Below are 17,023 nucleotides of genomic sequence, written 5' to 3'. Positions count from 1 at the left end.
GAGAAGCCACGTGCACTATAAAGCGATATGTCAGCTTACCCAAACTCCTAATACCCCATGCAGACATGTCCTTAAAACAGCTGTTAAACCACTTACTTGCTGTATTGGCCTACCACACAGCCTGTTTGCATCCATATTGACCACCTAGTGTTAATATGCATCTTGATGTGCTGAAGCAGTGTCTTTTCTGCCTTAATAGAAGTGTTCAGAAGTTGTTCAGTGGTACTTGTATTGGCAGCTGCTTGACAAGCTTGAGGTATTCCTGAATATCCATTTAAAGGCTTTGCTTCAGCAGCTGTGAGTCAGTCCATCTGCCAAAATCCTCAAGTCCAAAACATCTCTGCTTTCCCTCTCCCAAGTCAGGCTATCAATCAGAACTCATTTTATGGTCCCACATGGTACCTTGTCAACAATACTTTCTCTGTGTGCTTCTCTAGGCAGCTGGCGTTGCGTGAGGTTTATGCTCATGCGGTTCTTGGACACCACCCTCATGTTGTGCGCTACTACTCAGCATGGGCAGAAGATGATCACATGATTATACAAAATGAACACTGTAATGGTAAGAGCTGAGGTGTTTTAAAGGCTGACGTTGAATGGGTGCAGCTAAGATCAGTGTATCTTTATGTTGACATCTTGGGTAGGAGAAAGGGCTCAACAGCTTTAGGGGAATGGAACTAAGCTATGAACTGTTCACTCATGCTGCAGGCAGGGCAGAACACTCACCTGGGTTTGCCCTGGTCATGTATTTGGTTAGGAGATGCTGGAAAAGATGCTTCTGGCTATCAGAGGAGCTGTGAATGCCAGTGTGTAGTTATCCTTGCTCAAATGTTACCTCAGGCTGGGAACTATGATAAGTAGTGATGGCTGTTTAGAGTAGTAATTGTAAATTAGGTGCAGGTACCAGTTAAACATGGGGACCAATGTCTTCTGGTGGCTGAAAATCTGAGACTAAAGGAGAAGTGGTGAAAATAAAGATGATGGGAGAGAGGAAATGATATTTTCTTAGTCCTGTGAAATGGCCAATTGACAATGACAGCCACAACTTGCCTGCTTTCTTGTCAAATGTTGCATTACTTAATCACATCTGCTGCTCAGAGCTTAATTTCCTTGCTCTAAACACGCTGCTCTACCAAGTCTTTGAATCTCAGACTGACTGTTTGCTTCTAGGTGGGAGTCTCCAAGATGTGCTTCTGGAAAATGCAAAGCATGGCCAGTATTTTCCTGAAGCAAAGCTGAAAGAAATCTTATTACAAGTTTCCATGGGACTAAAATACATCCACCACTCCGGCCTTGTGCACTTGGATATCAAACCTAGTAAGTCTTCCTCTACCCTCTGCGAACTTCCCTTTCCATGCTCTGTGACCCTGCTGCTGGATTTCTTACAGTGTTTTAAAGGGAAGAGGATTTTTCCCTAAATAGTGAATGTGTCTTGTGGGTTTTAAACATTGCACCACTGCTGCTGTAAATCTGAACCTTTTGCAACAGTTGGTATCATTTGACTTGTCTTGTGATTGTTGTAATTCGTGGGAATAGATGCCACTACCAGAGGAGCTAGTAGGACTGCAAAGGAGGAAATCTTCCTTATTTGCTACTGCTTTGTTGTACAGTGCATGATCTTTGTGAGAGCTGGTGTGAGAAGTGAATATTTGTTCTGTACCTACCCCCAAGGGATTAAATTTCTGCAAGAATAGTAAAATCTTTCTTCTTTGTGCAGCTGCTCATGGGCATATCCATGGCAGGGTTCCCTCCACAGTCGTATGGTTAGATCCTCATAGCGGATGCTTTGTCCTGCTGAAATCCTGTTCTTAGCATGGGGAGCAGAAAGGATGGGTGGTAAAGGTGATTACAATAGGTAATTCTATGCATAAGATGGGACAGTTTTCTGCTTCTGACTGGGCAGGAAGCATATTGGTAACTTGGTCTGTGAAGCATATATAGATTTACAGATGGGTTTTCTACAGAACTGTCTGGTTGTTCAGCTGATAGTTGCTTAACTTCTGTTGTCTTACAGGTAATATCTTCATCTGTCACAAGCTGGCAGTTGAGGGCCAACCTGGACAGGAAGAGAGTGACAGTGATGATGAGTTCTCTTCTGGTGTGATGTATAAGATTGGTAGGTCTTTAGCTCACTTTACAACTACCTTATCTTTAATGTTGTCAACTTCTGCTTGATGTTGCTCTGTCCTGGTTGCTGAAGGGGCTTTCTATATGGAACTGTTAGTGTCATCCTAAATAACTCTTGTACTCACCAGAATTAATTCCCCTAAAGCAACAATCTTGTTTTCCATGCCCAGATTTCTGTTTAGAAGCAGGTTTCCTTTCTTTCACTGCTTTTGGTAGCTCTGTTGGTACTCCCGGAAAGCAGGATTGTATTGATTATTTCAGTTTGTTCTCAGTCATTCCTTTTGTTGTTTGGGTTGTGTTTCTTTTTAGGTGACCTTGGCCATGTGACATCAATAGCAAACCCTCAAGTGGAGGAAGGAGACAGACGGTTTTTGGCCAATGAGATTTTGCAGGAGGTAATAGTTGCTGATGGAGGTGGCTTGGAGAACAAGGTTGTGAGCAAGTAGAGAGATATCAACTGTAGTTATGGCAAGGAATGTGCCAGAATCATGACTTATCTCCTTTTTTCCTGCATCAGGTCTAGCTGTGAAATTGGCCAAGTTAATTGGGGAAAAAAGTGTTGTCTTAACATAGTGTCCTAGTGTTGGGTGTTGCCTTAACATACTTTATATTGCTTCAGAAGCAAGTTTAGATTAACACAACTATTTTAGCTGCTAGGGATAAGTTGGACAAACTTTTAGAGTCCATTTCATGTTACATATCCAGTTGAAGTGAATCTGCTGTATGTGACTACTGACAAATGTTTGCACCTGCACACATGCTTTGTACACCAAAAACTGATCAGGGAACATGGAGAGGTGGGAGGCACTACTGGGGGAATTATGTCCTCTTCTGAAAGCTGCACTAGTTCTGACACTCTGGTCAGTGAACAAAAAGGAAATAAGTTTGTAAAAACCAGCTTGGATGTGTTGATCAGTTCAGGTATTCAAGAGGCAGGAGGATCCGCCTAACTTGGGGGTGATGAAGCCTGTATCACATATTTGTTCAGCTGTTGCTTTTTGAGCCGATATCCCTCTGTTCAATATAACATCCTTTGTATAACTGTTCCTCTTCTCTCTGCAGCAATACTTCCATTTGCCAAAGGCAGACATCTTTGCCCTGGCACTCACAATAGCTCTGGCAGCAGGTGCAGGACCACTGCCTCACAATGGGGCCATGTGGCACCACATCCGCAAAGGCAATATCCCATCAATCCCTCAGAAGCTTCCCAATGGCTTTATTGAACTCCTCAAGGTGAGGCAGTAGCCTTAACAGGAAAGAGGTTTTTCCAGGTGGCATATGACAGTAGGACCTGTAAACTCTGACCTTTGCCTTCTAGCTCATGATCCATCCTGACCCAAGGGAAAGACCCTCTGCCACAGCTCTTACTAAGCACCCAATCCTCCGTCCTTCACTTGGAAAAGCTGTGCAGCTCCAGAAACAGCTAAATGTGGAGAAGTGTAAGACTGCCATGCTGGAAAGGTAGGGCTTGTGTGAGGCCATGAAGGAGGGAGAAGACAGATTTGATCAGCTGAGCAAGTGCTGATGATCAGGCTTGAATGCAGGGAGGTAATGTTGGGTGATCCAGCAGCAGAAAATACCCAGTCAATTACAGTGCCTGGATCTACAAGGGTGGCAGGGCTGTAGCTAGAGATTCATAGTGCAAATGCAGCTGTAGTTCGTCTGTGGCTTTTGGATTCTGGTTGAATTAGAGCAGTGAAATTGCACACCTACTGCAGCCATGGATGATGGCCCATGCTGGTACAATATGCAGGCAGATGAACTGATACTGAGCTGAGTCGACACTCAGCAGTACTGTGGTAACTCCCCTGTGCAAGGCTGTTCACAGCCTTCTACAGCTGATGGGCATTTGTGCATGATAGAGCTTACCTCTCTTCTCTTCCATCTCTTCTCTTGCAGGGAACTGAAAGCAGCTCGCCTTGCCCAGACCCTCATGAAGGATCAGCCCATAGGAAATGCCAACTTACAGGAGTCTGAGTCCTCTCTAAAGAAGAACAATAAGCGCCTGGTGGGAGGGAAGAGTTGTCGTTCGTTTAGCTTTAATGTGGGTTACTGAACTTCTGTTGTTTGAAAGGCTCTGGCTGTTGAATAACACTGAGAATGCAGGCTCTGCACAGACCAATGCCCCATGCTAGCTCTCCTTGTGGTATTTTTTTTTTTGTTGTTGTTGTTCCCTCATTAACAGTGGTGAGATACTGGCTGAGGAAAGGGAAGAATAACGAGCTCTCAAGTGTAAGATGTGATTTAAGACTATTTTCCTCAGTACTGATATTTTCTTGTGTAACTGGTCTTGCTCTAAACTGAGAATAGTTCTGCCAAAGAAGAAAAAGGATGGCATTTCCTCTATTTTCCTTTGTTTAAATGGACACCGATCTTTATGTTCTTACCACTGACCTCCTGTATATCGTTAGAAGGAAGACAGTGTGTCCTGCTGGTCTTTTAGCAGTGAGGCAGTTGAAACAATGGTATAGTGTTAACTATGTGTTTGGAGTTACACAGTTATTCTGGTCGACTTGGGATGCATTGGGAGTGGTATTTCATTGAGGGAGCCGAGAGTAAACTGCTTTCAGTTAAGGAGGCTTTATTGATTGAGCTGAAAGTCCCCTTATCTTTGAGCAATGAGCACAATCACGGGGCTGCAGTGGCTGAGCTTTTGCAGGCCAGACCCTGAAGCCTGGCTTGTGCTGATAGAAAAGGACTTGGCATCAGGTGGGGGCTGTACCTTCAGTATGCAGGTAGGTGGCTCTGCGTGCCTATGGGAAACGGAAACTTCTGGGATCTTGCTCATGGAGCAACCCCACCTGCCTGAAAAATCAGTTTTTAATCAATGATGAGGGAAGCTAGAAAACATTTAAGCTTTGTGGGGGGAGGTTTGTGTTTGTTTTTCGGAGTTGCCTATTTAAAGTGAATATTTTAAAGACAAATCCCACCCCTTATCTGAATGTCATCTGGATACGTGTGCCTTGCAGATACAAGCGGTGTACTGCTATGAGGGAGAGCATAGCGCTGCACCATTGGTTACTGTGAGCTTTTACGTAGAGTCTGCGCTCAAGCGTTTGAAAGTCCTGTTGTTTTTTTAAATTAATCTTATCCCTTTAAAAGCGAAAGGTGCCAATAAAGATTTTAACACTCGCTTTCACTGTGCTTTGGGTCCTTGTTTCCGCCGGACCCGCTGTACCCGTACACAGCCTCTCCTTTCCGCTTCCGTCCGGGCTCGTGTGGCCGCAGGGCTGGGGCAGCTCAGCCGGGGGTTGTTCGGCATGTGGCGGCGGCCGGCTTGGCAGGTGGGTTGTGTGGGGCGGGATAGAGGCTGCAGGGACTCTCGTTCGCCCCCAGGGCCGGGCCCTGCTGGGAGGAGGCGGGTAGACTCGGGATGGCTCAGGCTGGAGGGGATATCAAAGCCCACCCAGCCCCATTGCCCTGCTGTGGGCAGGGCTGGCACCCAGCAGCTCAGGCTGCTCGGAGACTTATCTAACCTGACCTTGGACATCCCGCAAGGATGAGGCACCCACAGCTTCTCTGGGCAAAACGTGCTTGGTTGTTTAGTGGCCCTGAGCTCTCCTTGTGTCCCTGCAGGTCGCTGGAAATGAATATCATTGCAAAATGTCCAGTTAGCACTCAGAAGATGAGCAGTAAAAGCACATAATGCGTGTGGTGTTCATGCTTTGTGTCCTGGAAACTAACTTCTGTCTGTTCTTCAGGTGCTCCGCCAGTTGGTGAGACATGAGTCTGGTGATACAGTTGGCTCATTGGTGCTGGAACGATGTAAGTAGCTCTTGTGTGTATGTCTGAGGTGTTGCTTAGTTGTTACTCTGTTTTCAGCCTGTTTTTAGAATGGCTGAAGTATGCCTGGGGAGGAACAGATAAGAATGATAGCTGCTGATTGCAGAAACTAAGAATGCTACTTCAAACTAACTCTCTGGGAGCTTTTTGTCTTGATCTGTGTCACATCAGGTAGCCCTTAAAGCCCTTAAAACTGGTGGCCTCAAAACAGGGGACGCGATGTAATAATGGAATGTTGTTTTGAAGGCATTGTTTTAATTACAGAACAGGACGATGAACTGCTACAGTTTTATAGCTTAAAAGTCAGACTGCTTTTAAGTAAATACTGCATAGTCTCATATAACATATAGATGTTTCCTTCCAGTACTTTGAAAGGAGCTTTTAAGGAGTAGGACTGGCTTTTTACATGATAGCGATACAATAAGGGGGAATAGCTTTAAACTCAAAGAGAGGTTAGGTGTTAGGTGAAAATTCTTTACTCAGAGGGTGATGAGGCACTGGCACAGCTGCCCAGAGAAGCTGTGGGTGCCCTGTGGAGGCACTGAAAGCCAGGTTGGATGGAGCCCTGGGCAGCCTGAGCTGCTGGGGGGCAGCCCTGCCCACAGCAGGGAGGTGAGGCTGAGTGAGCTTTGAGGTTCCCTTCCAGCCTAAGCTATTCTGTGGAAAAGATGACAAAAGACCAGGAGAAAATAAAGAACCTTCAGCTTTCTAAATGGAGTTACTTAGCAGTGATAACAACAATAAGGTAAGTGTTGTGGAACCTGATCTGCCCAGTCATAAAAACTGGAGTATGGTGGGAAGTGGCTATTCTGTCTCTTGACAAAAGCTGCTGATTGATTTAATATTTGCTGTGGTTAGAAGGATCATAATTCACCTGTACCAACCTCTTTAGATTCCTTATTCTCCTCCTGCTACTGAAGAGGAGAAAATGACTTGCTGTGTTGGTTTGCCCTATGCTGCTTAGCACATCTCACCTTGCATGTACTCTTATGTTTCAGCTATGAATCGTGTTCAGTTGCTTGGTCGGGTTGGGCAGGACCCTATCATGAGGCAAGTGGATGGAAAAAATCCTGTCACCATATTTTCTCTTGCAACCAATGAGATGTGGCGGACTGGGGAAAATGAGGTAGCACAGACAGGTGAGTCTGCAACAAAGGCTGCAGCAGGTTGCTGCTGCTGTGTTCTGAAGCTTGCATGTTCAGTAGTACTATGCTTTGTCTTCAGACTGCTCTGTACATCTCTCAGGTGCAGGGAAGATCCTTTGAGGTAGTTTGTACATCCCTGCCTAAATCCTCAATAGCATGTACTAAATAGGGATTTATTTCTTGACTCTCTTCTGGAGATATGGAGAGAGCGCTGACTTAGCAGTTCTTTCTTGTTGGGGATGCCACTGGAACAGGCTGCCCAGGGAGGTTGTGGAGTCTCCTCTGGAGATATTCAAGACCTGTCTGGATGCCTATGTGTGATCTGGTGTAGGGAACCTGCTTTGGCAGGGGGGTTGGACTCAATCTCTGAAGGTCCCTTCCAACCCCTACGATTCTGTGATGCCAGAAGTATAGCAGTTCCATACTCTTATTTGTATCCCATGTTTGTTTCTTCTGTCAGTCTTTATTTACAGTTGTCTCCTTTTCTCAAGCTTTTGTACAGCATGGAGTCTATAAGGAGGAGGAAAAAGTCTTAAGCATTGGTTTGAACTGTGTTCTTGCACAGTCCTAATGCTGGGACACAAATGGGTAGTACACTGAGTACTACATAGTATATTTCCATTTCTTATATCTCTTTGCATAATTTGAGAATACCAACGTGTTAAAACTGGTTTCCAAATCTTGCTTCAGTAAGAGGATGTGGCATCCTGCTTTGTTATTTTTATGTACCTTAGGTGATATCAGTCAGAAGACAACATGGCACAGGATCTCTGTCTTCAGACCAGGCCTCAGGGATGTCACGTATCAATATGTGAAGAAGGGGTAAGTTAACGTAGTTGATGACTTGATGCTTTAATAGTCAATTGATGTAAGAATTCATAGAATTGTGGTAACGTTTAGTTTGGAAATGACCAATAAGATTATCAAGTCCATCATATTTTTCAGTGTCATATCCACACATCTCTTAAATAACTCTAGGCAACAAGTGAGACAAAAGCCTGTGGATTCAATGTCAAATATAAAGGAGGAAGTAGTTGCAGTTCTCTGACTGGAACCAAATTCTTGACTTTTCAGTTCTCGGCTCTACGTTGAAGGGAAACTAGACTATGGTGAATACACAGATAAAAACAACGTGAGGCGGCAGGCGACAACAATTATTGCAGGTAAAGAATAACACGCTGTTCCACTTTGCCTCTTTAAATGGATGGATGATCTTAGAGCTTGGTTTGTCCTCAGAATCCATGGTTGAGGGTTCTGAGAGAATGAAGAGGCTTTTTGCAGTTTCTGGACTGTACCACTAGATGTCCCCTGGCACTGCATGTGAAGGAACAGAAAGTGAGAGCATATAGTTGCAGACTATTGCATAGTTTGCTTACACAATCCAATTAGTGGAGCAGATTTGTGTTTTAAGAGTATTGGCGTGTTGCAAGTCAGCTAGATTCTTTTTCTAGCCAAAGTAGAGTTTATTTAGTGGCTTTCTCTCAAGTTTGGCAATGAGTTTTTTCTTAAAGACTGGAGGCTTCAACCTCTTTAAGGACATCTGTTTGTGGAATATGTTGAATGGGTAGGAACTAGAGTTCTTCCTTGGGTAGAAGCAGTGAAGAAGAGAACTTGGGAACTGAACCTGTTCTTTAGCCTTAAATAGCATGAGGATAGTAAATGACATTTGGGTCCTACATCTTTTCTGTGGGTGGAGCTACGGCCTTGTAGCTTTTGAAGGAGGGCTGAAATGGGTAGTAAAGCAAATACTTCTGTTATGCAACTGTAGCTAAAAACATGAAGCCAGATGATGAGAAATAATGTGGTAATGTACGTTTCTACAGTGCAGCCTCTTGAAAGCAATAGCAATCAAACTTTTACATGAGCTGTTCCAGCTGTCAGTGCTACAGGTTGCTGCTAATAAGTTGCTCAAGGGGAGAAGTGGATCTTTTTTTGTTGTTGTTTTAACAGGCATTTATCCTATTGGTTTCTTGGTATTGTTCAGTATCCTCAGTCTCAAGATGTTTCAGTAGCTTCTGAAACATAGTTTCCTATAACCCCATGAACTGCTGTCATGGTAGCGCATATTGAAAATGAGTTAAAAATGGACATAAGCTGTAGCTGCTGGAGATCATAGTCAAAGAATTGAAATGTTATTTGAAAATGCTTTTGTTACCTTCATACAGCAGATTTTCATCAAGTTAATCCATTTGTTTTGTAGCGTATTTGGTCATCTTGAATTGTCATCTTTTTGGGGAGATAAAGCCAGAGCCCTCATATCAGACAGGTTTATTCTGTGAGATGCATTTCAGTACAGAACACATCTTTGCAGCTTATTTTAACACAAATAGATCAACTTTGTGGTTGCTGAGGCATGTGCCATTGCAAAACAGTCCTGAAGATTAAACTCTCTTTATTCCTTTTCAGATAACGTAATATTTCTGAGTGATAATATCAAAGAAAAGGTATGAGCTCATTAGCGCATGGACTGAGGCTGTTTCATTCCTTGTGCTTCACAGTGCTTCATAATTCTGTAATCATGTATATTTCTGTAGTTTCTTTAAAAAAACAAGCAAATAAAGTGTTTGATACCCACACAGGGTGATTGTGTATGTTTTGGTGTTTGGTTTTCCTTTGTGCTTTTTCTTCATCACTGTGTAGACTTTTCCTTCTTGAGGAAAAACTATATTCTTGAGTGAATGCATATAAAAATGGACATCATATCGAAATCTTCAGTTGTTTTCAAAGCTTGTATCGTTGACTGCCCTAATAACTTCTCTTCTGTCCTATGGGACTGAGCAACTTACCTCCCACCATTAGCATCCCTTCTCTGCTCTGTAAGTGTCATTCTCTGTCTTTCTCAACTAAGTAAATCAGACAGTAAGTTTAAAACAGAGGCGTTGGCCTCAAGGGGTGCTTAGCTCTGAGTTTCTGTCACAGACCCAGAGAAGGCCACCAGTGTGTTTGGCTCTGGCCCTTCACTGACTATAGCATTTGATCAAATTAGGTGTTGTCTGTCACTAAACCCTGCTTTGGTTATGTACTTATGTTTTCAGTATTATGGCCTTGGACGTTTTGTGACCCTAAGATGGCATCAATGTTCTCATCCTAATACCTTGTTATGGTGCTATGCCTGCTGTTTGCCACCGGGAGGAGCTGGAAGAATGACTATCTCTTGTTCCTTCTGAGAGGTTTGCAGTATAGCATGGAAAACATCTCTGATCCAGGATACTGTCACTGGGGGAGTGCTGGCTATTATGCCTTAACTTTGTTGTAATTGCCGGGGAGACTGAAGATTATTAGTGTTGTTAGTGAATTATGAAAGGTGCTTCATTGTAGTACATGGGGAACTGGTAAAGTTCCTGTTGTAATACAGCATGATGTGAACAGGGAAATTAAAACATTGGGAGTGACAACTTCCTGCCTCCAAAGCTGATGGGATTTTGTATCTCATCTCCCTTTCCTTCCACTAAAAATCATGCTTATTTGTAGTGTTTGTAGCTCTTTCTCCTGTGGAATGGTCTTATGTTCCTCTATATAAGCATAGGCAGTACTACCAAGAACTTAAGTATTTTCACTTAGGTATTTACTTCTGGCTGAAGCTAATGCATTGGCTACTATCATAGTCCCTATCACAGGCATACTGAAGTGTTAGGTATTTAAGGAAATGCTTGCTTGGTTAAGTGTGTTATCCATGTGAGATTGTGGTATAAAATAGGAAGCTTAGACTTTAATTCTAGTAACAGTTCTTTGTTAGATTTGAGCCTGTTGGGAGGTTCAGATCTGTATTGCTAGAGAAAGTGCCGCTGCTTTTCCTGGTGCAGTTGTCTGTATGAGGAGCATGCCGTGCATTTCAGAGGCTGAGAAGAGTAAACAGTTTTGTGGTTATTTCTGCAGTATGCATTAAAACATAGCTGTCCCAAGGCTGAACTCTTACCTGGCAATTCCTGTTCTTTACCGCCTCTTCCATCTCTCAAGTCAGTTCAATGTAGCATACTACTGTTTGGTATTTCAGTGTGAACCCATAATGCTCTCTAACCTTCAAATCAGGCTTTCTACTCCGGAATCAGAGCACTGAGATGGCAGCAATGATTGCCTTCACTGCTGTACGTGAAGATCCTGGCCAGTGCTCCTCTTAGTGCTGAAGGGCTCATCCTAGTCTCAGCCCGTGGCTCAGGATGAGGATAATATTGATCTAACACAAGGTATGTGATTAGGTGCCAGCAAAGGAAATATTTGCTCAAGAGCTTCCACTTTACTTGCTTTTCCAGTTCTATTTAAAGTCAGTAATAATTTTTTAAAGATTTCTTCGCTGTACCTGCTACAGAGATTATACATATCTATTGTGAGAACACACTGTTTGGAAAGCTGTGCAAGATCTCAAATGTTCATCACCATTTTGCATTAGGGCAGATCTTACAAAGTGACACCATGTTAGCAAGAGACAATAGTTACAGCGTCCTTTTGCCATCAATTATTGTTTGCTGTATGTTTACCTTCTGTGTCTGCTTTGCAGCCGTGGGGCAAAGCTAATGCATAATAATGGTTTTGGCTATGAGAAATAACATGAAATCAACCTTCAGAAAGTGTCTCATTCATCTTTATTGCTTATTATTTCCTCTGCATGGAAATGTTAAAGAAGGGAGTGATGTCTACCGAGTTAAATGCCTTGTTTGCACCTTGCTTATACCTTGTTTATGGCAAGGCAAAGAGTACTTTTCCATTTTATCCCTTGATGAATGGCATTCATCTTTTGTTCCTGGTAACCTCTTGTGTAAACTGGATTAGGTAAACCCCGACTGTTTGCATCAGCTGGGGCTTTTATACATGTTTGACCTTCACAAGTAATTTACTTTATGTTTTTATGAAGATAGATTAGAAGAGATAAAATAGTAATGCAGATCTCTTTTAAGTATTTGGAGCGTTTCTTGATAGAGCTACTTTGGTCAGTGAGGCATCTCAGCATCATTCAGTTACTTCCATCAGCCTGGTGTGAGGTGGAGGGAGCCCTCTTCTGTGCTCATTTCAGTGGCTGTAGTTGTCTGGTTTCAGAACACTGTGGGCGTTGTGCCAGTTAAGAACTCTCAAAATAGGGTGGAGTGAGAAATATTTTCACATTTAATTAAGGCTGAGCAGTGTTGGAGAACAAAGCTACAAGTGCCCTACAATTCATTGAAATAGGACTTGATGCCTCTGGCTGAACCAACTTGTTTCAGGACTCAGTTTCTGAAGACAGAATAACAACATGAATTAAGCATTGCTGAGAGCTTGGACTAGAAAAGAACTGCTTGAGCTTTCTAGCAGCAGGTACCTGGTTTGACTACTGATACGGCCAACAGGTTGCACCCTGCTGTCTGCTCGGTATCTTGCATCAAGGGTAGGTGTCTGAGCCCCGTCCCTGCTCTGCTGTGAAGATTAGGGTTGCCTGTGGAAGCTCATGCAGGGAGGCCTTGAATTGTCAAAGGCAGGACAGATGAATTAGTGCTTTGAGAAGTCCTGAGGTACGGGGGGGGGGAGAAATGTTCTGGTAAAGGGTTCTTGTGTTTCTGTCAGTGTACTGATTATGTGGTTTCAGTAGTAGGCTGCCTCCAGTACTGGCAATCCCACATCTTTCACAAGTATTCATGTCAGAAAATGACTATAATGCCAGGATTTTGAAAAGAAAACTGCACTGTTTTCAAGCACACCTTCTATTTTTAACTGAAATTTCAGTGGTGGGAGCATTTTTGTGCAAATAGTTGAATCTGTACAGACAAACTAAGACTTCGTGGCTGTTCAAACCAGAGCCTGCCCCATTTTCCTGTGGTGGTGGTGGTGAGCTTCTTCACACAGCAGATGTCATTTACACAACAAATTTGCTTTGTTAGTGCTGTATCAGTTGCTGGCTACTGCAAGTGATGTATCTGCACATAATTATGCAAAGAAATCAGCTTCACATTCTTCATAGAATATCTTCATATTCTACAAATATCTGCTTGTGGAAAATGCATATTAGTGTTCTTCTCTTATTGCTTTATTTCCCATATAAAAATCATTGCTAAGTATGATACTGAACTTTCAGAACAATCTCCAGCAACTGCTGTGATTAGAAATTGACAGTCTGGGCATTCATTTTCACCTTCCTCTGTGTATGATAATTTCCTATTGTTTTTAAAGGGTAAGGGTTTTTTTTTTCATTTGTAGCTGTCTTTAAAAGAAAAGAAATATCCTGTAGGCACTGTTGCTATTTGTTCTTTTCTTCTTGGTTGACTTTTAAAACGTATTTGAACAAAATGGCTTTAGAAAATGGATGGTTATCTTGATCCTGGTTGTCACAAGTCAGGAAAATATCACTTGTAAATATTTAATGAGCCTTTGTGCAACTGACCCGATCAAGAATTGGGTAAGGACGCAGTCACAGGAGCTGTGGTTTCTGTGACCCGGATCTGTGAAGAAAACAGAGCACCTTTCCTTTGCCAGGCTTTCTGTGATTTAAGTTATCGGCTTGCATTGTAACTAGCTATTTTACTTTGATATTTAAAGTAAGTGATCATTGTTTGGAGCCCTACATTAACAGCCTCCTCCTCCTTAGCTAGTTTGGTTTCTGTGTGGTTTTTCGCTTTGGGTTTTCTGCTCACGCATATCGGAGATAGAATGCTGAGTAAAGGAAAACCAAGCTCTCCCCACTTCCCTTCAGCTGCGTCTCTGCAGACCATAAAACCCCACCTTTTCATCTTCATGCATCTTGACACTCTGTTTTTGCATTGTCCCTCTGTGTGGGAGACTTTGAACCTACTTGAGAAGTCTGTGGTGACAGAAATGCTCACAGAATTAGCTGCCTTAGATCTTAAAACTACTACTAAATTAGCACAGAGAGTTAAACAGCTTTGATTTTCAGCGTGCTAGCAACAATTGAAATCTACAGTTTTAAATCTCTCAAGCAGGATGGGAAAAAGTTAGGAGGACAGGTGTATCTGTGTAACATTACCATGCAGGCCAGTTGGTCATAGCTCCTTCTCATGAAGTCTCAGGGTATTCTTTTAGAAACACTGAAGCTTAAGAAGTGAAACATAGTCTTCAACACTGAGGTAACAAGGCTAGCAAGGAATGTCTAGTTACCAATGTCTGGCTACTAGTTACCACTGTTCATTAGTGGATAGGCCCAGAAATGGGTCCTCTGCATGTTAAAGGGAGCCTTTTGTTCAGCTCATTAGCACGAGGCTGAGAAAACTTTAAAAGCAAGGAAAATCCAATGAGAACATGAAACGTGGAAGACTGTGAACAAGGAACTGACCTTTACAAATTTCACAGTCTATGCTTTAGGACTGGCAACATGTAATTGTTGTGACAAAAGAGTGTGACGGTGCCAGCATATCATGAAGTTTGTATCTCCGCCTGGCCTTGCCAAAGCATTAGGTACCCATTCAAGTGTTAGGAATTTGGCTTTGGGGTGGTTCTCAGAGTTGCTGGGGGCATGCTCTGGTCTGACTTGTTGCACAGTAACTCAAACTAACTCCCTCTTTGCAGGAGAGCTTTGGTTGTGGCAGCTGGAGCTCTTCTCTTCGTGTTCTTGACCGAATAACACGGCTTTTGTTAAATTAAAAATGACGTTTCCTCTTTTGATCAAGTCAAAACCGAAGAGATTAATATACCCCAAAGCATAAACCCTGACAAAGTCACCATTATTCCTTCTCTTCTCTTTGCTGCTGTGCCCGATGGATGATGGGAGGCCTCAGAGGGCCCACCCAGCTCCCTGGGGAGGGTGGAGAGCTGACAGAGCAGTGGTGTGGCAGTAGCCGGAGCCCAGGGGGATGTCGGGGCTCTGGTTACAGCTGAAGCACAATGTGGGATGGAGTGCCAAAGTGTGGGGCTGACCCACAAAAGGCTTTGAGCGCCTGCCAGGAGCTGGAACTCAGAGCTGAAGAATGCCTGGTGTGTCGTATCGGAACCATGTGGCATCCTTCATTTTTAAAGGATGATGAAATCACACACAGAATCACAGAATGAGCCGGGTTGGAAGGGACCTCAAGGATCATGTAGTTCCAACCCCCCTGCCTGGCAGGGCCACCAAACATACACATTTACTAGATCAGGTTGCCCAGGGCCCCGTCCAACCTGGTCTTGAACACCTCCAAGGATGGGGCATCCACAACCTCCCTGGGCAGCCTGTTCCAGGGCCTAACCACTCTCCTAATGAAGAACTTCCCCCTAACATCCAACCTAAATCTTCCCTCTGAAATGTCAACTTTGTCCCAGCCTGGCATAGAACCAAGGTTAAAATACCACAGTTCTCTATTGCCTGGGGTTCTCCTCGCTGCTCTGTGGAAACAGCGCTGGGTTGTGAGCGGTGTTACTGGCACATTCATCTAAAGGCAGACGTTTATGGTATGGGACGTCCTGAAACAGGACGTGCGGGCTGCACTCAGCAATACCAAACTAAGTATTTTGCCCTTCATGCTCTCTTTTCAATTAGCTGAAGAGGTGAAGGGCCTGGCGTGCTTCCCGCACCCGAAGCTGCTCTGGGTTGTGCTCTGTGAGCACCCCGACACGGCGCTAACCGGGCCCATAGGCTCCTCAGGGCCCGCGGCCGTTCCTCCTCCCACACGAAGCGGGCGGGCCGTGTCCCTCCGGCCGCAGTCTTGTCGCTGTTTCATTCGCTGCTTTGCCCGTCGCTCACGCGAATCCCCCGCCCACATTCCCCAGCTGGAGCCGTGGGGCCCTGTGGGCTCAGAGCTCCGATTGGGGCGCGGCTCGCAGCTGGAGGGGCCGCCCCGCCCGACCCGGACTCCCGGCTCCGTCGGGGGGGGGACGCGGCCTCGGAGCGGCGCCGGTACCGGCTGCGGGCGGCCCATGGGAGAGGGCGGACCTGCGTGAGTCGGGAGCGGGGCAGCCGGGGCCGCCATGGAGGTGTGCGAGAGCGGCGAGCAGCCGCCGCTGCTACACTGGGATCGCAAGTTGAGCGAGCTGTGCGAGCCCGCCGACCCTGACACCCTGCTGGGCCACACGGTGAGGAGGGCAGGGGTGGCCCCGGGGGGGCGGCTTCAGGCCGGGCTGAAGCCCCTGAGCTTGCTGCGGGGGTTCCTTAATAGTGACACGCGTGTGGGAGCGGCTCTGAGGGCCGGCACGTAAAGTTTGGGCTTTTTTGGCCCAAATCCCCACTTGGCGTGTGCGGATGTGGAGATGAGACGTGCACCCAACACCGTTCATCCGCTGTCCCTCCGGGGGCCAAAGGTGTTTCGGGACGGTGCGTGCTCGTGGGGCGTCTGGTGGCTGCACTGGTGCTGGGTGAATGATCCGTGTGGGACGTGGGAAGGCCTCTCATCCACTCCTGGCTTCTTCCATCTCTCCTTGGTAGCACGGTGTGTCTAGGATGGCTGCACAGCGGGAACAGCCTCGTCCTGGGAGCGATGGGGCTCTCGGTGTCGACCTCAATGGGGAGATGAGACCTCAGTCAAGGAGCACCGTGGCCTCGCTGACCTAGGGCCGCAGCTTTCAGTATGGCCTGGTATCAGCAGGAAGGCAGCCAGCTGCGTGTGTGACCGTCCTCAAACACTGCCTGATTTGTTGGCTTTGGTAGCTTTTGTGCTTTCTTGCACAAGTCCTGTTAGACCCACCAAGAGCAATTGGATGGTGGGTAGTGACTTTTAAAGACCCTCCAGGAGCTCTTAGTGCTGGAAGGCCCTTCCTTCAGCAGCTGTGCCGCAGTGGGCCTTTCTTACCTTCCTCAACAAGACAAGGAGGGGTGTTGTGGTGAGGTAAGAGGCCCTCTGGGTGCTCCAGCCGTGCCATGTGGTTGGGATCCTCGGGAGGAGAACTGTGAACCCGCCCTTCTCTTAGTTCACGTTCTTGTATTCTTTTAATTAGTGCCCTGAAACAGATCAGTGCCTGTGGCTGTGGTCGTGCACATGTGTGTCATTGCCTTGCTTCGGGGAGCTGTGACTTGGTTTCATGTGTTGCTTGACATACAGAATGCCCTGTGGTTGCAAACGGGGTGGTTGTCCCTCAGCTGTTGG

General features: G+C 45.2%; 2 protein-coding genes across 9 annotated transcripts in view; both read left to right on the top strand.

The window, feature by feature from the left end:
* Positions 1 to 9,628, top strand: part of LOC107315845 (WEE2 oocyte meiosis inhibiting kinase) — a 32,350-nt gene extending 22,722 nt beyond the window's left edge. For 4 of the 5 annotated variants that reach the window (XM_085521376.1, XM_015866691.3, XM_015866664.2 and 1 more), the window contains 7 exons: positions 438 to 559; positions 1,168 to 1,314; positions 2,012 to 2,113; positions 2,434 to 2,519; positions 3,187 to 3,357; positions 3,443 to 3,585; positions 4,024 to 5,258. In XM_085521376.1, coding sequence (XP_085377502.1) covers positions 438 to 559; positions 1,168 to 1,314; positions 2,012 to 2,113; positions 2,434 to 2,519; positions 3,187 to 3,357; positions 3,443 to 3,585; positions 4,024 to 4,180 — 928 coding nt within the window. In that variant the 3' untranslated portion in view covers positions 4,181 to 5,258. Of the gene's footprint in view, positions 1 to 437; positions 560 to 1,167; positions 1,315 to 2,011; positions 2,114 to 2,433; positions 2,520 to 3,186; positions 3,358 to 3,442; positions 3,586 to 4,023; positions 5,259 to 5,368; positions 5,409 to 5,825; positions 5,890 to 6,905; positions 7,047 to 7,786; positions 7,875 to 8,126; positions 8,216 to 9,458 lie in introns of those variants that run through there. The other variant, XM_085521397.1, reaches the window with a different exon arrangement.
* A 6,135-nt stretch (positions 9,629 to 15,763) lies between these two features.
* CREB3L2 (cAMP responsive element binding protein 3 like 2) overlaps positions 15,764 to 17,023 on the top strand; it is a 74,462-nt gene continuing 73,202 nt past the window's right edge. For 3 of the 4 annotated variants that reach the window (XM_015866650.2, XM_015866641.2, XM_085521412.1), the window contains exon 1: positions 15,764 to 16,016. In XM_015866650.2, coding sequence (XP_015722136.2) covers positions 15,912 to 16,016 — 105 coding nt within the window. In that variant the 5' untranslated portion in view covers positions 15,764 to 15,911. Of the gene's footprint in view, positions 16,017 to 16,089; positions 16,255 to 17,023 lie in introns of those variants that run through there. The other variant, XM_085521417.1, reaches the window with a different exon arrangement.

Source organism: Coturnix japonica, chromosome 1 (genome assembly GCF_054131305.1).
Source record: "Coturnix japonica strain WE chromosome 1, WE-NBRP24, whole genome shotgun sequence".
In the NCBI taxonomy this organism is placed as follows: Eukaryota; Metazoa; Chordata; class Aves; order Galliformes; family Phasianidae; genus Coturnix; species Coturnix japonica.
The sequence above is the reverse complement of the archived record's forward strand: the minus strand, read 5'-3'. Positions and strand labels throughout refer to the sequence as shown.